Genomic DNA, 23326 nt, shown 5'->3' on the forward strand with positions numbered 1-23326 from the left:
GAAGTGCTAATATACCACTATGCTTTTTACAAATATGTATATATATATAATAATAATAATCTGGTCTATTGTTTATCAAAAAAATGTTTACCTTTTCTTTTACCACATTTCTATCTATTCTCTTTTATTTAATTTTTATTTAAATATAATTGTAAAAAAAAAAAATAAAACTAAATATAAATATATTTATTTTTAAAGTTTCAATTTCCAATGATATTGTATCATTCATTTAGATCTATGCAATTTTGATATATCAAGAATTATCTTGAAAAAAATTATTATAAGGAAAACAAAAAAATTTTTGAATTAAATAAAAAAAGATATAATAAACTGAAGGCAATCTAGTCAATTCATGGCTAAAACTGCTATGATAAAAGACATGGCAGTTGAATTAAAGCTTGGAAAAAAAAAAAAAAAAAAAAAAAAAAAAGAAAAATTGTATAAATAATGTTCAATAAATTAATATTATGAACAACTACTTTTTTCAATTTCAAAAAGCACAAGTTATCTTCAAATTTATTGTAATAAGTAATATTAAATATATTTTATAGAACAAGATTAAAATGGCACAAAATTGATATTTTCAATTTTTCTAAAATGTATATTATAGCACAAAATATAATGCTTCTTTTTATATTTTATACCAATTTCACTTGTCTCCCTGAGACAGGCATTTCAAATATGTAATACGTAAAAATTAACGATTAACACGATATTAAATAAGATATATCGTTAATATATAAATTGTAAAATTGCTTAAAGAATAACTGGCAATGTACATCTCTTCTATAAAATTCTATATATTGGCACATGACAGATTTTTTTACTCATTTATTGAAGTTTATAAATTAACTTTTTTTTTTTTTGTATTTACGTTTTTCTATTTTCGTACAAATGTTTTGCAATTAATTGAATTTTATAGATCGATATTTAAATTATATATTTCATAGATGTATCTTTTCGTCGATAATTATAAACTTTCTACTAAATCTTTTAGCCGATGTCAAAGAAAAAAATATGGTATAGCTGCAAATTATTCATTCCCTGCACTTCAAAGATCGGATTTGTTCTGCATGACTTCTTCTGAACAATTTCTAAAGGATAAATAAAATAATGTCAAAAAGACTATGAAAATGTATGAAAATTTAAATAATGACACCAACTTTTTACTCATAAATAAAAATCAAATATGCTTTTAATTTTACATTTCATATCAGCAATAAACAAATTTATTGAAATATCACTAAGTTGGTGAATAAATGTATAAAAAAAAAAATGATTAATACATGAAATATTTTACTATGTTAAATCAAAAAAACGTAGTAAGCAAGATTTTATATGCAGCAAACCAACACCTAAGAATCTAATGTAATTAAATAAATATGTATTAGTTAAACTAAATATCAAGCTATTGTAAATGTTAATCTCTTAATTTTAGTGCTATAAACACTAAAAAATATAGATACAATTATTAATATTATTGTTTTGATAATATTTGAATAAAATTTATGAATGATCTTGTCTTTAAAAAACAAAACATTTGCAAACTTTTGATACAAAACATGGATTGTAAGAAATGATAGAAATGAATCCTTTTCACAAAAACATATGTACATACATTGATACCAACAAGACATACATTCATATAATCGAAATAATCACGAGTACAGCACTGCTTTTGCAAAATATGCAAATTATGCAATATATTGTGGTAAGCTCGCCTTAACCAATATGAGTATTTCATTTTGTTAAATTATGTATCTTTCTGAAACGACAGTTTCTGCAGCACATATTACACATACTCTATTTAATAATGATGAACTTTACATTGATCTAAACATACATACTAGAAATTTGAATCCAGTCTTTATATTCATTAAAAAATGAAAGAATTCCGCTTAAACACATACTAGTATGAATATGAATATACTAATATGTAAAATATTATTTATGAATCTTATATATATTTGTAAATATTTTTCAGTAGCAGAATAAAGACAGAATAAAACAAGTCTAAGGCACATAAACAATTGACCAAACATGGTTATGCAATGATAGCAAAAAAGAAAATGCATTCTGATATATCTAATTACAACCTTCTTAATGAAGCCATACTGAGGGAACTGCATTTGGCCTTTCGTGTCGGTTGAACCGACATAGGTGCTACTAGAACATCATCTCTAGATGGCGAGCCTGAACCACCATTACCCAGCTCCTGGAAAGATACACGAATTTCCATTTATCCTATTCATATATACAATTGCAAAAAATAGTACCAGAACAATTATTACAACAATACTGGTTATATGCTACATTAATTAAACAAAAAATTTAGACATTAAAACACTAATTTACATTAGAAGCATAATTAGAAATAAAGAGTAAAAATAATAAATTTGCATAAAAAGTAGCTAATAATATGTCATGCAAGTTTATAGGTTTTATGAAGAAAAAAATGCTTGATTTTTTTTCATTGCAAATATATTTTACAAAAAAAAAAAGAAAAAGAACAACAAAAAGGAATCCAGCCTTGTTGATCTATTTACTGTGATAATAAAAAAAAAAAAAAAAAAAAAAGAAAAGAAAAAAAAAAGAAAATCTATCGATACAAAATGCCTCTATTAGGGCAAAGTTAATTTTAAAAGAATATAAATTTGTTCTGAGAAAATTGCCTTAATCATGAATAATATAAATTTAATTTGTGTCGCGAAATATTTTTATCCAGTTGAAACATTGTGTGAAGTCACATTCCTAAAACGAATTTTGTCTGTTGAAAGTAGGATTCTACCAACCCTCCTCTCTACTCCCTTTCACGAGAGGAGACATTAAATTTCCTATATATTGTACTGTGAATATTAATAAATATTTGAATTATTCGGTAAAAATTCAATAAAATAAATGCATTATAGTATACTTACGTGAGAAAGAACGAAAATTTATTCATTAATAATATATAGAGCATAAATAATATCAAAACAAAAAGCATAGATAATAGCAAAAAGGATATAATTCACATTCACTATGGATGAATCAATGTATCTTATAGAATAAAAAAGCAAATGATGTAATATATTAAGATAAATATAAGAAAATAATATATTATAATATATGTACAATAAATTAATTTCCTGAAATATCTGTAAATGCTTTAAAATAAACAAAACAAAAGGTAAAATACTTTTTAATATTACAATATTATATAATTTTATCAAAATATGTACAAGAAGAAAATGTTGCAAACAACAGAATGGATTTACACTCATGCATTCAAGCAAATCACTAGAAATAGGAATAAAATGATAGAAATAAAAATGGCAATTTTAAATTGAACAAAAATTATAAAAAAAAAAACAATTTGTTTAGAAAATTAAACTTATTTTGATCAGTACAAAAGAGATAATAATCTCCTGTCGTGAAATGAAAGTGAGCAAGGAGACATAAAAAAGTAGCATAAGCAATAATAATAATAAAAAAATGCATGCGATAATAAATTGTCAACTAACGTTAATGTTGTTACAACTAGCGAGTCGCATCTGTGAAAGTTGTTGACTTGCCGGGGTAAGACTATTGGTTGATCCAAACGGTGACATCATTGTTGACATTGCTCTCTTTAATTTGCTTGGAGTTTTGTTAGAACTAAACGCTCTACCGACTTTCATCCTTGTACGAGATGCAAACCTGAAGAAAAATAGTAGTTACAAATTTATTTAAATTTGAGTATTTAGACAAAAAACAAAAGCAGCATTGAAATTTTATTTTCCTTTCGCACTTTGATATATTTATTTAATCACAAAATTTTATTAATTTTTCAAATAATATAGAGATTTTTAATAAAAATAAATAAAGAATAAAGGAAAATAAATTTTCAGGCAAACAAAGGAATTAGCAAACTTAAATAAAACCCCAAACCTTAATAAACCAGTTCAAGTAAATATTACACCATAATAATTTTTAATGTACATGCAAAATCTGAATTATAATTCATCAGTATTCTTATATTTTTTTCATGCTGAACTATACAAAAAAAAAAAATTATATCACAACTGCAAACATATATTTAAACATATATTAAAATAAAATATATAAGTAGGGCTTAATTGTAAGGTTACAGAGTTTTGAATTATTGAAATTTTTTTATGATATATAAAATAAAACAAAAATAATCAAAGTGCATTAGTGTTGCATAATTGTAAGTAGTGCTAAATGTTTAATCCTTTAACAATGAAAAAAAAATTTATTTATAAAAATATTTATAAATATTCATAAAAATAGAAATAAATATAAAATATAATTTTTTATGATATAATTAATACTGTTCAAATAAATAATATTAATAACATTAATAATGAATATCAAGAAGAGTTTGGTTTATTATAAATAAAAATAAAATTTAAATATTTCCTGATATATTTATATTTTGTTTTAATTTATTTTTTTCAATACTCAAACGAGAATTAATAACAAAATAATGAACAATAATTTTTTATGTATAATTTTGTATAATAAAACGAAATTTAAGAAAATAAAAAATTGAAATTTCAAATGGATAATAATCTATTTACAAATACTAATAAATGTTAAAAAAAAATTATACTGAAATAAATATTAACAATCATATTCAAAAATTCTAAAAATAAAATATTTTTTTTATTAATCACTAACTATATTTTTGTGATATTGGCAACATATGAAAAATTTTAAATTCATATAAAATATAAAATCATCAAAGGATTAAACAGATACATATTAAATATTTTAATTACATAATATTAATCATTTTAAACAGGCTGATATTATAAATATTACGCTTGAACTGGTCAAATTTTTTTATAAAGCTATTGAATATTCTATATTTTTATATTAGAAAACGAGAGTGATCAATTTAAACAAGCGGAGATCAAAGGACCAAAGCAAGTAAAAAAAAAGATAATCAGCCTGGTGCGAAAACTGACGGTAGTGGGACATGTAACGTGGTTTCACACATGCTATTGAGTAGGAACACATACGGGTCCATATACTCCAGGTAAAAATTATGAAATAGGCTCCTGCAACCAAACGAGTCGTCGCCCCATTATTTTTTGTTAACATGCAATACAGGAGAAAAACAGTTTAGAACAGCTGATAATTCTTCCCTTCACAGGTATGCATATTTTTTTCTATAAAAATTTCTACTTTGTCAGATAGATTCATATCAATTTTTGTGTAATATATAAAATAAATATAAAAAACGCAATAAGAACTCATTTTAAGTATATTCTAAATATAGATATATTAAAGAAACTGCTACAGTTCAGCAAAACTTAGTAGCAATGCAGAAAAGTATATCGTAAGCTAAGCTATTTTAAGAGCATAATACTAATATAATTTAATCTTATATATAATAATAAATTTTTGTAATCCATCTGTCTTTAAAAAATGTTTCTGCACAAAACTGTAAGCATTAAAAAGTATATATATACATATATATATACATATATATATATATTATATACATATTTATATAAATAACATTATACTTATATAATAAAGGATGATTCTCTCAAAAGAAATATCTCCGCAACTCTGTTTCTGTACACAATGATTTGTCGATGAGGAAACTAATATCATTAATATCGATTGAACGATGACAATGACTACAACATCGACAACTGACTCACAAATGTCAAAAATCATATACATGGAATTATTATCACAGTAATTAAAAAATGTTTTTTTAAATCTACTGATGAAAATCATCTTTTATATTATAAATATTATTATTATATTATTATAATTATCATTACTACATAATATTATTTCTATTATTGTATATTATATGATATTATATGATAAGAATAATAACTTACAGTTATGAGAGAAATAAAATTATTTGTGATTATTGAATATCAATTAAATTTCTAACTACTTACTTAAATGCTTTACTTAATGTTCCTAATGCTACGTCACTTGTATCAATTTCAAGTTGATGCGAATCAAGACTTATCAGGAACGTATCCTACAAGTAATAAAAATTCTATTGTTAATAAATAAGTTGCAAACAATAATAATATATAATAATTAATCAAAAATTAAAATTTATTAAGAAACTTACCGCATCAGCTTTACACACTGTATTAGCCATTTGTCTACATAAGGTTCGTAAATAATTCGTTTTATTTACATCCTCATCAGTAATTGTAAATGAAAATAATTTTTCCTTCAATTCTTGATTACTTCTTACCATTAAAGCAAATACTTTATGACATTCTATAAATATATAAAGCAAGTATATTTATATATTTTTCATATTCTTTAAATTTTAAATAATTTTAATATTATTTAAATTTATTCTTTTTTTTCATTTATTGTGTATTCTTAGATTTTATATATGTATTATATTTCATTTCATATATAAATACACATTTACATTTTAAATTATTTGTTATAAATATTATAAATTTTATTTATTATAAACATAATTATAATATTTATACAATATTTAACGATTTTATATATTTTATAATAATTCATATTTTCTTTATGAAATAAGTTAACAATAAAAACAAAATTTTTATTTTTTAATTTTGATTAAGTAAATGGATATATTTTTAATAAATATTTATGTATAATTTATTTAAATTTATTATAAAAATAAAATAAAAATAATGTTATAATGTTATTAACTTACCATCCGTTTCTCGTATATCTACAACTTTTTTTATCGTACTAAGTGATAACATTTTTATATGTTTATAAGGTTTTCCTTGACTCAATTTAGTTGTGTGCAATCCATTTGCTGTATTAGGACTTTTTAATGAATTAAAAGCCTTTGATCTTTTTTTACATATTTCGAGTGTATCGGTAAACAAAAATAAAACTAAGTGGTCACCACGTCCACTTAAACCCTCGCTGAGTTCCATTACATCACATTTGCCAATAAATGATCGATGTGAAGAAACTAAATGCGGTGGACAATTGTCAATTTCATTGAAAATATCAAACATAACTAATTGACCTTCAGTTTTTCTTTTATCTTCGTTTATATAAGTCATGACTTCTTTAATACTGCTAATCGATAGTTCCAATGCGCTATGATCTGGATTATTTTTATTTGTATGTTTAAGGATATCTATAATATATTAATATGAATAATTATTAATTGATATAATTTTCTATTACTATAATTAATTAAATAATTGTAATAAATATATTTACCGTTTAATAATAAACTAATACTGGGTAACCTTTGTACTGGTTTAATTAATAGTTCCTTCAAGCTTTGTCTGCCACATTCAGGTTTCGTCTGACAAACCTTTAGAAAAGCATGAAATCGTGGTTTGTTTTGATCACACTGATCGAGCATTTCCTTTGTATTTTCGAAGAAGTTGACATACGGTGGATACGCCTTGACTAGGTCAGGTGCGAACTTCAGAAATATATTACCTATACTAATGTCCTCCATCCAGTGAGTAGCACTATATCTCAATTCTTCCAACATTTTTTTATGAACTTCATAAATGGGCGGAAAATTACCAAATATAATTTTAGCTTCTGTACAATTTAATAATTCGCCAGTTGTATCTATGAGATCTTCTAATGGAAATTTAAACAACTGAAAAATTAACAATGTTATGTATGTTATATATTATTTTATATAAATACATTAATTTATTATTTATTTTAGCAAATATTTAATTTTAGTCAAAATGAATCTTACCGTCATAATTGTACTGAGAATACCAACATAATTAGACTCTGTTTGCACTAATTCTAAGAAAACTTGATGACGTGGTGATAAATTTTTCCTAGAGCTATCCGTATTAACAGCTTCCACTTCTGGAATATCTGACAGTTATTAATAATTCAATTTTATATTATCTTCTCCTTCACATGGTTCATGTTAAATATTATAAATAATTAACAACATTAAATTAAAAAAATTTATTTGTTTGTATTGTTAGTATATAATCATGTTATATAAAATAAAAAAAAAGATATAAATTTACTTAACAAAATAAATGAACCACAAAAGAAGGGAAGATTTAGTAGGATTGTTAAGAAAGTATTAAAACAAAACAACATTTTACGATTGACAATTAAATTATAATTAAAAAATATTTCAAATAGAGAATGTAATAAATAAATCAAATAAATTAATAAAAAATGATAATTTTTTTTATAACTAACCATCAAGTAATGGTTTATCTGGACTTGTTGTGCAATCAAGAAAACTTCCACTAACACTTAAATGTCCTGCATCACTGATGCTGGATCGTCTTTTATGCAATGCTGGAGAATCTGCACCATTTTGAACCAGACTAGATAAAGTCTCTGCTAAGCGTTTACGCTTTCGTCTTGTAGACGCTGTACTTGGAGTAGCAGCTTGTTGACTATCACGTCTAGCTGAGACAGTTGGTGATAAAACGGATTCTAGATACTAAATACAAAATAAATGATTAAAAATTCTTCATTTAAAAAAAAAGAATCTAAGTAAAAATCAAATTAGCAATCAGTCAACTCAAACAAGTTAGAATTCAATTCTTAATTCATTTTTTAATATTTCATTGCTATTATTCTTTTTTAATATTTATGAAGATTTCTATTATATATATATATATATATATATATATATATATATATATATATATATAAATTTTAATAATAAACTTACATCTTCAAATAAATATTCTTTTTCATCAGCTGCACCTTCATTTTGCACAGATGTCCAAAACCATTCAGCTTTTACAATATGTGCTCTCACAGAAGCTAAATCTGGCAATGCATTTACATTTGATTCATCCACAACCTAAAATAATAACTTAATGTAATTTATATAATCATTTTTTATAATTAATATAGACAAATAAAATACATAAATAATGAAACACACAACTACTACTTATTTCTATGTTATAATAAAAATATATTTTACGTATACTATATATTTATGAAAGATTAAATTAAATACTAATTATATAATTTGTTATTACTACAGACGGACAGTTAAGATATCAACAAAAATAATAATTTTCTATATTTAAATTATTATTCTTTAGAATTATATGTAACAACATATATATAAATAATTTTTTTACATTTAATAATTTCTAATTTGTCGTTAAAATATCTTATTCCCATCTCTAAACCATATCCTACTTGTTTATAACTTATCAATTAATAGAGCAGGTTATTAATCTTAAATTCCACAATATAATATAATATCCCATGAAAAAAACAAAAGTACCAAAAATAATGGTTTGTCCTTCTGTTTGTCCAATTTCATATGATCACCTTTCAAACTTTTAGAAGAAATATTTGAATAATTTTCATCAGATGTAAAAGTACTTCTTGAACCATATTCAGGATTTGATAATTTTGCTACCTTAGCAGGAATAGGAAGAGGACTAGGTAAAGGAGTATATTTTTGTTTTTGATGCATTTCCAGAATATGTTGGCATGGATTAGTAAGAACATACTGTTTAAACATTGGAGAAAAATTTAAATGACTAAGCTTTGACAAAATAGAAGAGCTCAATTTACATGTATTTAAACAATTTTTGTTTTTTGTCATTGGTGTAGGTGAATCATACGAAAGAGACTCATTGAGTTCTAATTCATATTGTTTTAATAAATTAGTAATAGGAAAATTGTTTTGTTGTAATGTATTTGTACTATTTACTTGTATTATATTAGATATATTAACAGCAGAATCAGATCGTTCTATAGAAAATTCAGATACATTACAAGATTTATCTGATAAACTTAGACAATCATATAAATTATCATCCATACAAATTGCTGAATCTTGACTAATATCATTTAAAATATGTTTATTTTCTTTTTGTTCAAGATGTTGAGAAATATAAGAACATAAACAATATGGACAATGATTGATACTCATTCTTTTATCCAATTTTGTATTACTAACATGAGTAATATGCGGAGAATTTATCATTTTTATATTAGGAATTGTATTAGTATATGGATTGTAAAAAGTAAAGGAAAATGGTTTTGTTTTTACATAATGTGGAATATAATTTGGATTTTTAATATTAGGTAGCGTGTCAAAAGTATTATTTGATTTCTTGTATTGATGACTTCTTATATCTGTTACCTAAAGAATGTAGTATATGTTTATATTATATGTTGAATAATATCAATTAAACAATATTAAATAATATTTTAAATATTATATAATATTATATAAATATTGCTAAATATTATATAAAATATTGCTATTATATAAGCTTACCACATGTGTACAATTTGGATCATCAATTTCTGTAGATTCACCACCTTGTTGTTGCAAAACTTCGCACATGTGACGTTTTTCTTCTTCAGGGAAACCAAAGAAACATACTCTTGCACCAAAAAATGGTTTTAACTTATAAGTAGTAATCTATATTACAAAAAAAAAAATATATATTGTAATAAAATTAAAATTTAAAAATTAATTTTTTTTAATATTTAATATAGATTAAATGTTTAATTGATATAATATAGCAAAAGTAAATAAATAATATAATATTATAAATAATTATTAACATAAATATTACCAATTCTTCATTATTTCCATAACTGGAAATGTCGTCTTTGGCATTCCATAATGCTGTCACCCATTCCATTGACATAATAGGGACTCGAAATGTAACAGCATATCTGTATTTATCTCCACCGCAACAATTAGCAATGAGATGCGTCACTTTTGCACCCATTTCTTTTCTTATACTCCCACCCATATTATGAATCATATTAATTAACTTCGTCTAGAATAGTAAAAATCAAAATTAAAATTATTATTATTATAATATACAATATATCAATAACTTACAATATAAAATAATTTAAAACTAACCAATTCATCCTTTTTTCTAAATCCAGTAAACACTACTACTGTGCCTACCATGGCTTGTGTATACATTGGTCTATTAATACTAGGTAATGAGTCCTTTTTTTCTGCCAACTGTAGCAGTGCTGTAGGTCCCAATATTCTAGAATATGTTAAATTAAATCAACCAAAAGTCAGATTCTTTTGATTACATTTTAATACATTAAAAAATATATGAAATTAAATGCGACGAACCTATGTGCACTTTTATGAAGAGCATCATACTCAGGTCCCTCAAATTCTTTCAATATAAAATAAGTACAATATGTTGTGTCTTCTACATGTTCTAAACCAGTTTCAGATTTAAGAACAGGTACACTAAACTGCTGAGCAGCAGCACCAAGTGCAGGATCATCCCCAGCTGCACCAACTAAACATATCCTTTTCTTACGTGGTATAATCATAACTGGAATTCAATAAAAAAATATATAAATTTTTAATTATTATTAATTATTATTAAAATAATTATATTATTATTAATAAAATTATTTATGAAAATTTAATTGAAATTTAATTTAAAAAATTAATTAATTTAATTTAAATAATAAATTATTTAAGTTTTCTTTATTATATATAATTATTATTCTTTAATTATATTAATTTTACAATTACAAATTATTATAGATATATAATAATATATAAACATAATATAAGTATAATAACACATATATATATATATATATATATATATATATATATATATATATAAAATATTTAGTAAAATTAATATAAAATTTATGGTTATTTTTGTCAAATTCAAATTATCAAAATTATTAAATGTTATATTATTAAATATTATTAAATATTTTTTTTTATTATAATAAAAATATATTAATATTACACAATAATATTAATATTATAAATTTTTAAAATATATGAAATATATTCTAAAGTATGTGTATGTTTATAGAATTTATAGACAGAATATTATGACTGATTTAACTATAATCAGGATTAATAAATCATAAAGGCAATAAATACATAAATTTGGTATAATATACCAAGTATAATTCTTTTATGTCCATGGGTGCAATAAACATCTATTGTTCCATGTCTAATCTTATTTCATATAATATAAGTGCCAACCCTCTAATATTCTTTACTATTGTATTTTAAATATCTTCATAAATAGATATATATAAATGTAAATAATGACTAATTCAAAATAAAGATTGCTTCTATAACTTACAAATTTGTAATAAAAAGATAAATATTTGAAAAAAATAATTTGAAATGATTATAATAATAAAAAAATTTTATAATTATTCATTACACAATAAAACATGATGCAAATAAATTTTATATTTATTTAATATTTAATAATATTTAAAAAATATTATAATTAGAATTTTAAAAAGATAGGAATTTAATAAATATAAATTTTAAAATAAAATTAAAAATTTTATACATAATGTAAATAATTTTAAATTAAATAACAAAATTTTTTCAAATTTTAATTTTGTATATAAAAATTGCTCAAATTAAAAAAGTATAAATTAGAAAATAATAAAGATATAAGATGTAAAAAATAATTAAATAATAAAAAATAAATTTAAAATATATAGTTCATAAAAAATGAAATTTTTCGATTATTTTTTAATTATTTATTGATTAATAATATAAGCTTATAAAAATATTTCTAAATGATATGTTTTGAAGTATTTGAACAAATTTTGTTTAGCAAACATAATAAAAATATAGTATTTTACAAAATTGTATAATATTTCGACAGAAATAATATATAGTAAATAATATTGTCTTAGATGACAGCAGTTTATTCACATATGTAATTAACCTTAAAATGACACGAAGATAAATATTAAAGATAATGTAAATTCAAAACAAATATATAACGAATTGTAGGAAAGCTCATAAAGGAATTTCGATTTAACAAATTGTTCATTTCTGACGTAATTTTGGAGAATAAGTCAAGGCCAATTTTGTAAAAAACCGTTGACGTTCCTCCCGCGTAAAATTTAAAATATAATATAAAAATAGATAACAGAAAAATAAATAATATGATATTTTGATTTATCTATGAATCAGAAAGAGTGACAGATATAAGATACAAGCATCTTTGCGTGAGTTTTGATAAAGAGTGAAGTAGGGTTAGTTCATAATAGAACCTCTGGTATACATATGAATTAATTACATACATGTATCAATTGTTAATTATAATGCTAAAAATTAAAATGTTAGTGAACTTACGTTCACTTCTAACTGCCTCTTCACTATTTATATCACTGATACTGCTGTGAACGCTTTGCTCTTCCATTTTGGCCGTTAGTTACAACATCGTTCTTCTCGTACGCTCTTCTTCGTACTGATCATTGAAAGCGCCTCCTATGGGCGAATTCAGCGAGAGGAAGGACCCAGAAAAATAAAAAACAGTAAAGCTTGATGGCGCAGCATAGAGCGCCCTTGAATTATATGAACAAAACTCAAGTTCAAATTCTAAACAGATTTCCTAGATGTATTATTTTCATAAATTCTTCAGCATGAGATTTCTTCGATATATACATATGTATATATGATGTATATATATATATATATATATATATATATATATATATATATACATATATACATACATATATACATCATATATATATATGTATATATATATATATATATATCTAAATATATATACATGGATATTGGCACTAAACGATACTCTTTTTAACATTAGTATTTATTTAAAATCTATTATGAATATAGTAATTGTATAATCAACACTTCTACTAAATTTGACACAAATGCCATAAAGTCACACACATAAACGCAATTGCCAATAGTACCGTGAATTTGGTACTTATCTCTATCTTTCTTCTCCTCACGTTTATTACTCACTGCCAAGAATGTATTTCTCTTTTTTTTTTTTTTCTATAATGTGATTACAACAAATTTCACTCACTTCAGATTACTATATAAAAATTCATATTATCGTTGACAAAGAAATTGATAAATCAAGATTGAAATAAAATCTCAATATAGTATAAATTGATTTGCATAAAATTTAAAAAAATATGTATAAAAAAGGAATTTATAATGAAAAACAGTGATATAAGAATATTTCACAAATTTAAATATTAAAAATTATTATAAGTGATTACTAAGATACGCGTCGTTGAAACTAATATTGGCGTGAAGTTATCAACAATATATATATATATATATATATTATATGCTGTTATGCATGAACTTGGCTTTATATTAAATTATATTAAAAAATACGACCTATTTTAAATATAAGTTGTAATCTTGAGTTTCATTTTTTCGTTATAGCACATAGCAGAACAAAATATAATTAACGTTTTCTACAGAAAATTATATAAATATATATAATCCTTTTAATGACTATTTATAAATAATATATACTATATAATATATAAATAATAAAATATTATATAAACTTCTCGCAGATTTGAGATTATATTTGAAATATTTACATTAATTTAAATAAGTACTAATCTAAAATTAATTTAATTTCTTAAACATAGTTTTTAAGACTGAATAATAAATATATATTATTAATGAAAAAAAAATAAGATTTAATTATTAATTTTAATATAAGTAAAAAAGGTTAAGTGAATATATTGGAATTATATAAATATAATTCAAAAAAGTGCTGAATTATTTACAAACAATATAAAATGATAATTTTATAATTTAATTATAAAATTATATATATAAATAAATTTATATATATATATTTAAATAAATTTATAAAGTCTTAATATAAAAAAGTTTTATATTATATATATGTATAACAAAATAGTGAACTACTTACTATTTTTACTTCTATTAAATTATTGTATTATATAATTGCAAAAAATTAAAATAAAAAAAATAAAAAGCAAAATAAAAAATTAAAAATTTTGATTTTAATCTTACTTAAGTAATTATACTATACATAAAAATATTAAATAATTAATATAAATATAGAAAATATATGTTAATATAAATATAAAAAATATAAATAATTTAATATAAATGTAGAAAAAAAATGTATACATATACTATATAATTATATATATATATTTATATATATAATTTTCATTTATGATTTGATTAATTTATTTTTGATTTGACATAGTATACATGACTAAATTTTTATTTAAATGGATGGTAGCATTGATAATATTATTTTTTTAAATATATAATTTAAACTTTTGAAATAATATAATTAATAATTAAGTAATTACATTTTATGTAAAAAATAAATATATATTATAAATGTATATATATTATAATATCAAATATTTAAATAATAATCAATGGTATTTTTATAATTATTATATTATTTTCAAATTGAAATCATTTCGTAACGTAATGTAATTGTATAAATCAAAATGTATTATGTATCAAATATATTAAGTGTATCTGCGTAATTGTTAATTAATTTTCTTAAAAATTGAGCTATTAATAATTATTTATAAAAAAAACATGAAATATTAAAATAATAAAAATTGTTTAATAGTATGTACATTATAATAATAATTAAAAAATAATCCGATTTGTAATATTTCTTGAACAGCTTTTATTTGCTCTTACATAAATAATATGGAACATTACTACATTTCGTGTTTGCATTTAAGATATAATTTTTACAATGTAGATATTTTTTTTGTTTTAAAAACCTAGAGTGTAATTTACAGGAAAACTGTTAAAATTACATAAATTTATTTCGATCATAAAACTGTGCGTGTCTAAATATTTTTGGATGTATACATTAAAAAAGATATCGAAAATACTATGTCTTATCACGTATTATTACATGTTACTAATTTATGCATCAGTTACATTCGGAAGCAAATATTAACATATATACTTTAAAAATTTTATGACATGCTTCATACAGAAATATACTACTTCATATATATATATTTAAATAAAAGATGTTAAACTCAGGCACCATTGGTACATTTTAAGAAACAAAAACACTTCAATGTATACAAATTTATATGCCTTTTCTTTTTTTTTACAAATTTTTAATATGTATATGTTAAATTTTAATTTTGTATTTAAAACTCATCTAATGTATACTTTTTTATCCCTGGAACTATATGCTATTAACAAAGTTACTAGAATTACATTATTCTGAATGCTACATGTTGAAAATAAAAATAAATATTTTTATCATATATTTTATTTATATATTAAAAAAATATTTCATTCAAATGTTTTAGTAATCATACGATAATACAAGAATATTATAAAACTACATTATAATTTCAAAATATAAAAATGGTTGTACCATTCCAGGGTTATAATATCTGTATATATTCAAATAAAAGCACCATCTTCAAAATGATTCTTATTTTGATGTATACTTATTTAAATTAAAATTCTATTATTCATTTTGATTTTTATTCATTCTCTTGAATTCTATTGATTCATATTCAAGAATTTTACTACACACATGATTATTTACTAATAAAAATAAATTAAAAATTTTTATATTTTATAAATACTCTAGATTAAACAAGAACAATCATTTATAAAATTACATTTGTTCAAATTTCTTCAATACTATTAAAATTTTTGTAATACAACTTTTTGTAATACAAATTTTTGAATAATTTCTAATAATTTCATAGTTCAAATTAAATTCATAGTAATGATAAATTCTTCGATAAATTTTTTGTTTACTTCATATTTTCCTATTATTTCATGAATAATGCGATATTTAAAATATAAGTAAATATTAATTTTATGTACTAACTTTTCATAAACAATTCTAAATGTGTTCAGTATGACTTTTAAAATGGATCATTGAAAAAAAATATATATACATATACACATACATGTATATATATATATATATATACATATATATATATATACATATATATATATATATATTTAAATCATCTGTTTATTATAAAAATCAAAATATAATTTAATATTAATTGCAGATATTTTCACTGCAAATATATATATTATAAATTATTAATTATAGAGTAACTTGTAAAAAAATGTTATATAAAATTAGTAAGAAAAAAATTGAAAATTAATAAATATTGTTAACTGATCATTTGAACCACAGACTTTCTTGCATAAATGAAAATATGTGTTTAACTATTAGAAATTCTTGTATGAAATTCAAAATGAACAATAATATCATTCAAAACCAGATTGTAGGAACTTATTAATAATATAAATAACGATATGATAATGAAACTCTCAAGAATAGTTGTAACGATTTAAGTAATCTATATGACTTCTGTAATGTTCATGCACATATATAATCTAATTAATATATAATAATGCATGATTGGATTGAATGAAATTATTACAACAAATAATTTTATATCGTATGTAGTATGAAATCATAGCATAAAAAAATTATTAAGCATAACATTATAATCCATATTAATAAATCACATAGATGCATAAAATTATTTTTAAACATTTTTAAAGAGATTGCACGATATTTTTGGTCAAAATGAAGAATGTGATTTTGAAAAAAGAGGTTATCATTTGGAGTGCAAATTTTCTTCTTCATCGTCGCTATAATCATCGCTTAAATAATAATTACTCTGCGAATATTCAAAACGGCCAGTCTTTTTCGGTGGTGGACTGTAACATAAATCATATATATTAATTCAATCAATTTGAATTAATATTAAATAACATTTTCGTATATTGTAGATATTTAAACGAAAATTTTTATAACAATACTATGTTATGCACTATACATATATTATATACATAGAAAGGATAAAGAAAATGAAACACATCTTTTACAACAAGCAATGGTTAAATTGTGTGTTACTGCTTAAAATTTATCTAATGTATAACAGTGGAATTGTATACTAACATAACATGCTGCAAATGGGTGGTGTGAAGTATTGAAGGTTTTCATATAGAAGCAGTACAGAATGAAGTGGTGTTGCATATTAGTCAATTGACTCGAATGCTGTGATGTACCTTGTCTGATCTTCATCATTATTGCTGCTATTACTGCCATTTGGACTGCCATCTCTTTTTGGACTTGCAGGAGGAGATAATGCTTGCATTAAACGACCTTTACTTTCATTCCAAATTGTTGACTGTAAAAATTATTAATATTAATTAATATATAATAATAATAATATATTATTCTTTTATAATGATAATCTGCAGGATATTATTAATATTAAAATCAAAATTTTATATACTCACCAATCTACCTTCTCTTCCAAATAAAAGTAGAAAAGCATCGATAAAATCTCGAGATTTTTCTTCCCATTTACTAATCATATCCATACGTTTTTCACCAATATTCTCCATTACTCTTTTACCTTTATCTTTTAAATCATCAAATTTATTTTGTAAACGAAATTTCTTTTCCTATAAGAACATATCTAATTATAAAATATCATTGCTTAAAAATAATATTGTTTAAAAAAATATTTATAATAGAATAAAAATCACAATTATTTATTTTATTATATATTTTATTTATTATATGTTATAGCATAGTAACTTATATCTTTTTCTCATTAATTTACAATACTTACATTGAGAAAAGAAACATTAAGTTCTTTTGCACTATAGCCTCGCGCAAGATTTCTTCTTACATAAATATCATAATCTTTAACTATTCTTGCAACAATATCAGATGTTGATACTCCTTCTGTTCTTTGTGTAGCTACGAACATACCTTTAGCCTTTAAGGCAGCATAAACATCTGTGCTATCATCTGTCATATAAGGTATATCATCATGAGCAACAAAATCGATCTAAAAGTAATACAAGAATTAAATATTACCATTTAATAAATATGTTCTAGAAAAAATATTATATTGTTGAATTTACTTTATGTTTTATAAGAAATTCATCATCCAGTTCCCAAGGTGCATTTCTAACTACTTCATCTACATAACGACAATGTCTTACTGCATCATATCTTTCAACATCTGTCATAACTGTTCTTCCTTTTTTACTATGTGTTAATTGATCATTACAAACTGTAATTATAAAAATTACATATATTTTATAAAAAATTATACAATTATATTATTTAAAATTATACATTTTATATATCTTCTTTATTTTTTATAAAAATATTTTTTAATATTATATAATATTTATACTATATATTAAAAAATTAGAATTTATTTTTTACCTCCTACAATAAGATATACATTAGGGAAAATATTTTTTGCTTGTAAAAGTTGTCGTGCATGTCCTTGATGAAATAGATCATAAATACCATCTGCATAGACTCTGATTTTTCTAGGAGCTAAATCATTACAAAAATTATTAATATTATTAATATAACATTCAAAAGTTTTTAATAACTATTAGATAAATAATATTTAATTAATTTTTAATTATACTAACCTTTACCACTTTTTGCCATTTTTAATGTAATGCGAATGTTATAATCACATGCATTTCTTTCAGCAAGTGCTTCTGGATCATCACTAAAAGGTGCTTCCTTGCAAATTGACTGCAATAAATTTAATATAAATAGTATAATAAAAAAATATACATATAAATCAGTATATACAATTAATATATGTACTAAGATTTCATAAAAATTATTTTAAAATTATTTTAAAATATTGATTATATTTAAATATATTATTAACATTTAAAATATAAAATTAATATTTAAATATAATATTGATATAATATAACAGCCTTTTCCTCATAAATTTTGAGAATTGCTTTATTTTAATTATGTGAAATTATATTTATTTTAATTATATGCAAAATAAAATATTTATATTTAATTTTAAAATTAAAATAAAAAGATAAAAAATTAAAAATATTATATATTTCAGCATTAAAATTATTAAAAAAAAAAATTAAACTCACTGGAAGTTCTTTGTGGTAAATAGAAATTTCACTATTATACTTTTTCAGTGAAATTTGACCTGATTCATTATGTGAATTCCTGTTGCTTCTCCAAGTCATTGTCACTAGCTGTTAATATTAAAAAAAATTATTTTTTTATAAAAAAAAAAAGAAAAAAAATAAATTTTCAAATAATCTATCTAAAATTTCTGTAAATTCAATTAGCTTTTAAATCTTCAAGTTTTTTATAAAGAAGATAAAATTTCTTTATCTTCTATATCTTTCTATATCAATAAGAAAAAGTTTAGATTATATATAATAATACAAGCCATAAATATTGTAAAATCTATGTTAATAGATTAATAGATTAGTTGGTCATCAAATATAATATGTATAATTTTCAACAAGACTATTTAAGGAATTAAGTATTCGCAATATTATATTTTTTATTAGATATGATCTTGCATCATATATTACATCATTATCATTAAAAACTTCTGTTTCTATGAAATTAGATGTGAATTAGAAATGAATGATACAATATACATGAAATTACAGATATATTATCTCTGAATTATTACAGATAATTCTCTACTATTATAATATAATTTATATATAAACTTTATAGATAAATAAAAAAATAAATGGATAATACTACATATAAATGTATTATATATTAATACAAATTTTTAACATAATAAATATATATTTATATTACTTTAAATTAATAAAATATCAAATAATAAAATAATATAAACAACTTATAATATTAATGAATTTATAATAAATTTTATTTATTATATTAAATGTTACTTACAGGATATACAGGTGAATCTTCTCTGGAGCAAGATGCATCTTCTCCATTTTGAATATTTGAATATGATGTAGAATTCAACATAGTTTCTTCTCTAGCACGCTTTCTAGACATTTTTTACTGCTTCAATGTTAGGTCCATAAAAAACCTATTAAACAAAATATTATTTAAAATAATATTGTTATTATTTATATTAGTATATTATTATAGATAATTAAATTATTTGTATAATGTATCTTATTATTAAAAGTAATACAAAATATATAAAATATAAAATAAAAATTATATATATAATCTTTTACTTGAATTATATATAATAAAAAATAAATTTTAAATTTGTATTATTAAAATTATAAATTTATACTTATATTTGTTTCATAAAAAATAAAAAATAAAATAAAATTCACAAATATTTTTAATAATATTTAAATTAAGATATTAAAAGCTAATACTATTTTAATTATACATATATTTACATATAATATTCATTTATAATTTACACAAAAAATTGATGAACGTTTACCTGGTTTTCACAAGTTATCTTAAAATTATTGATCAATGTCATTATTATAATTTTATGATTACGAATCATTATGATTATAAAATATTCATGAATAATCGTATAATCTCCAGGAAACAATTAGAGATGTGCCGAATTATTTGTGAACCAGTCATGTTTGGTTATTACATATTATGATTCAATAAAATTTTTTTATACATTTATTCCTTGTAAAACAATAGCATGTTGCTAAAATATGTTTTATAGTTAAAAAAAGAAGAATGCAGAAAACATCATATAACCAGATATAATCAATCAAAAATATAATATTTAAAATTTAATAATAATGTATAATCTCAAGTAACTTGTTCACTCGGCTTTTAATAATTTATTTTTATATATATTTTTTAATTTTATATGTACTTTCTTTTTAAACTTTTATAAATTCCAATTGAACTAAACGAACCTTTTCACGCCCTAATTTCTGTATACACGACGATTGACTATAAAGATAAGTAATAGGATATGACGAAAAATCAGAGTTCCGCTAGAAGTTTATTGAACTCATTATTTGATTTATCGGTTTTTACAGAAAAGTTTAAAAAACAAATTCTTGAAAATTTTTAGAGAAATTTCACATTTTATGTTATTTTAAAATACTATTTCACGACTGACACACACAACTGCTACAACACTTGTGGATACTACGTATTACACATTTTCAGTATATTATCAGGGACGAAATAATAGCACTATGAACCTCGAGAAATGAAAAAGTGTATATGCATGAGTCCTATATTAAAAGAGTATAAGAATTACAAATGAGGGCAAGAAGCCATATAAATATCTTTATTTAAATCTGGTGCGGTTTCAATGATTATCAAAAATAAAAACATCAAAATATCATACTCTAGATTCTAAAATTCTTTCCTTTCTTATTTTTATTGCAAATTAAAAATATATAAATGTTATATAAATTATAAATATTATCTATTATTATTATTATATTTAAAATCTATTTAGATTATTTAAATTAATTATATATATTAAATAATAGTATTTATAAGAAAAAAGAAGGAAAGAAAATAAATTAATTTCCAATTATTCTTTAAACAATTTATTTTATTAAATATTATGCAATATTAATAATAAATAGTAATTTATAAATATAGCTATTTAATTTTTATTAAATAACTAAAATTTTGTTAAACATAAAATATTTATTAATATGAAAATATAATCTTTTTACGTTTAATATATGATTTAAAAAGAATAAGTACAATAATGTGCTTTTTGATTTTAAAAAAACGTACTTTTTCAAGACAATAGTTACACCGGATTGTTACACTTTTAACTGTTGAAGAAACTAAACTAATAATAAGAAGTTGATCAATTAAAAATAAATTTCACATAACAGATATGTTACTTGTAATGCATAAAATATGTGCACCAAACATTTTTTATGAATGTTAATTAAAGAAGGGAGGGGGAATGATGACGTAATATCGGATGATCATAATATTATATACTTATCGCATAGCCACGACACATATTTTCAAATATATACATACATGCATATATATACACACGTACATGTATATATATACACATATATCACACAAATGTACATATATATATACATATATGTATATATATATACATATGTATATACACTCACACACACACACACATATATATGTACTTCATGTAAAATTAATTATTAAAATTATTTTATATGAATATACGAATAATATCATTATACATATAATATATAAAATTATCAAATTATTAATATATTTTTTAAATTAAAAATAACAAATAATTTTATTATTATTGAAATGTATTGAGTTTGAATGATAATGATAATTAATATAATTAATAAATATTTTATATTCTGTTATATAGAATAAATATAATAAATAAATATATAATAATTTGATTACATAAATAATTAAAATGAATTAAAATAATGAAAATTTACATATTTTGAATATATTTTTTTATAAATTCATTTCAATTGTTTATTTTACATTCATTTTTTTATTTTATAATAAAGTGTTCATTTATGTGGTAATAATAAATTTAATAATAATGATAGTTTTAATTTTCTTAAATACAAATTTTTTACAAGGGAAATTAAATTTTTTGTTATTATTTTGACATAATTTTATTATTACATATGATATAATTAAAGGATAGTTTTTATTTAAGAAATTATTTTTTTTTGTCATTTTTATGATTGTATAAAATAAATTTTTTTAGCATAATTTAAATATGTGTCATTTTTATGTTGTAAACTTTTTTTTGTTTAGCCATACGTAATTACATTATATGTGTAATTTATCTGATAACATCT

General features: G+C 21.0%; 2 protein-coding genes across 14 annotated transcripts; both read right to left on the bottom strand.

The window, feature by feature from the left end:
• Nucleotides 1-923: 923 nt before the first annotated feature.
• On the bottom strand, nucleotides 924-13845 carry LOC413063 (protein ECT2). 9 transcript variants are annotated; one of them, XM_026441011.1, is made up of 18 exons: nucleotides 13782-13845; nucleotides 13076-13210; nucleotides 11063-11273; nucleotides 10835-10970; nucleotides 10536-10745; nucleotides 10232-10378; nucleotides 9224-10093; nucleotides 8651-8785; nucleotides 8167-8416; nucleotides 7697-7824; nucleotides 7195-7591; nucleotides 6668-7108; nucleotides 6092-6246; nucleotides 5910-5995; nucleotides 4953-5045; nucleotides 3504-3678; nucleotides 2097-2215; nucleotides 924-1094 (listed from the first exon to the last, which is right to left on the bottom strand). In XM_026441011.1, the coding sequence occupies exons 2-18, from the start codon at nucleotides 13140-13142 to the stop codon at nucleotides 1052-1054; spliced, it is 3663 nt and encodes a 1220-aa protein (XP_026296796.1). In that variant the 5' UTR covers nucleotides 13143-13210; nucleotides 13782-13845; the 3' UTR covers nucleotides 924-1051. The 9 variants fall into 9 exon arrangements, with proteins under 9 accessions (XP_026296796.1, XP_026296797.1, XP_026296798.1 ...); XM_026441012.1 differs by lacking the exon at nucleotides 13782-13845 and adding an exon at nucleotides 13518-13765 and having other exon boundaries at nucleotides 7697-7815; XM_026441013.1 differs by lacking the exon at nucleotides 13782-13845 and adding an exon at nucleotides 13518-13765 and having other exon boundaries at nucleotides 5007-5045.
• A 3077-nt stretch (nucleotides 13846-16922) lies between these two features.
• Nucleotides 16923-22483, bottom strand: LOC412303 (choline-phosphate cytidylyltransferase A). Of its 5 annotated transcripts, XM_006569921.3 has the most exons (11): nucleotides 21437-21739; nucleotides 20995-21219; nucleotides 20475-20619; nucleotides 19679-19786; nucleotides 19199-19307; nucleotides 18981-19097; nucleotides 18671-18822; nucleotides 18373-18594; nucleotides 18035-18202; nucleotides 17801-17922; nucleotides 16923-17449 (listed from the first exon to the last, which is right to left on the bottom strand). In XM_006569921.3, the coding sequence occupies exons 3-11, from the start codon at nucleotides 20583-20585 to the stop codon at nucleotides 17347-17349; spliced, it is 1212 nt and encodes a 403-aa protein (XP_006569984.1). In that variant the 5' UTR covers nucleotides 20586-20619; nucleotides 20995-21219; nucleotides 21437-21739; the 3' UTR covers nucleotides 16923-17346. The 5 variants fall into 5 exon arrangements, 4 of the variants coding, with proteins under 4 accessions (XP_006569984.1, XP_026296802.1, XP_395764.2 ...); XR_003304744.1 differs by lacking the exon at nucleotides 20995-21219 and having other exon boundaries at nucleotides 17691-17922; nucleotides 21437-21740; XM_026441017.1 differs by lacking the exons at nucleotides 20995-21219; nucleotides 21437-21739 and adding an exon at nucleotides 22284-22483.
• Between the last annotated feature and the right edge of the window lie 843 nt (nucleotides 22484-23326).

This window comes from Apis mellifera, linkage group LG5 (assembly GCF_003254395.2).
Source record: "Apis mellifera strain DH4 linkage group LG5, Amel_HAv3.1, whole genome shotgun sequence".
NCBI classification, from domain to species: Eukaryota; Metazoa; Arthropoda; class Insecta; order Hymenoptera; family Apidae; genus Apis; species Apis mellifera.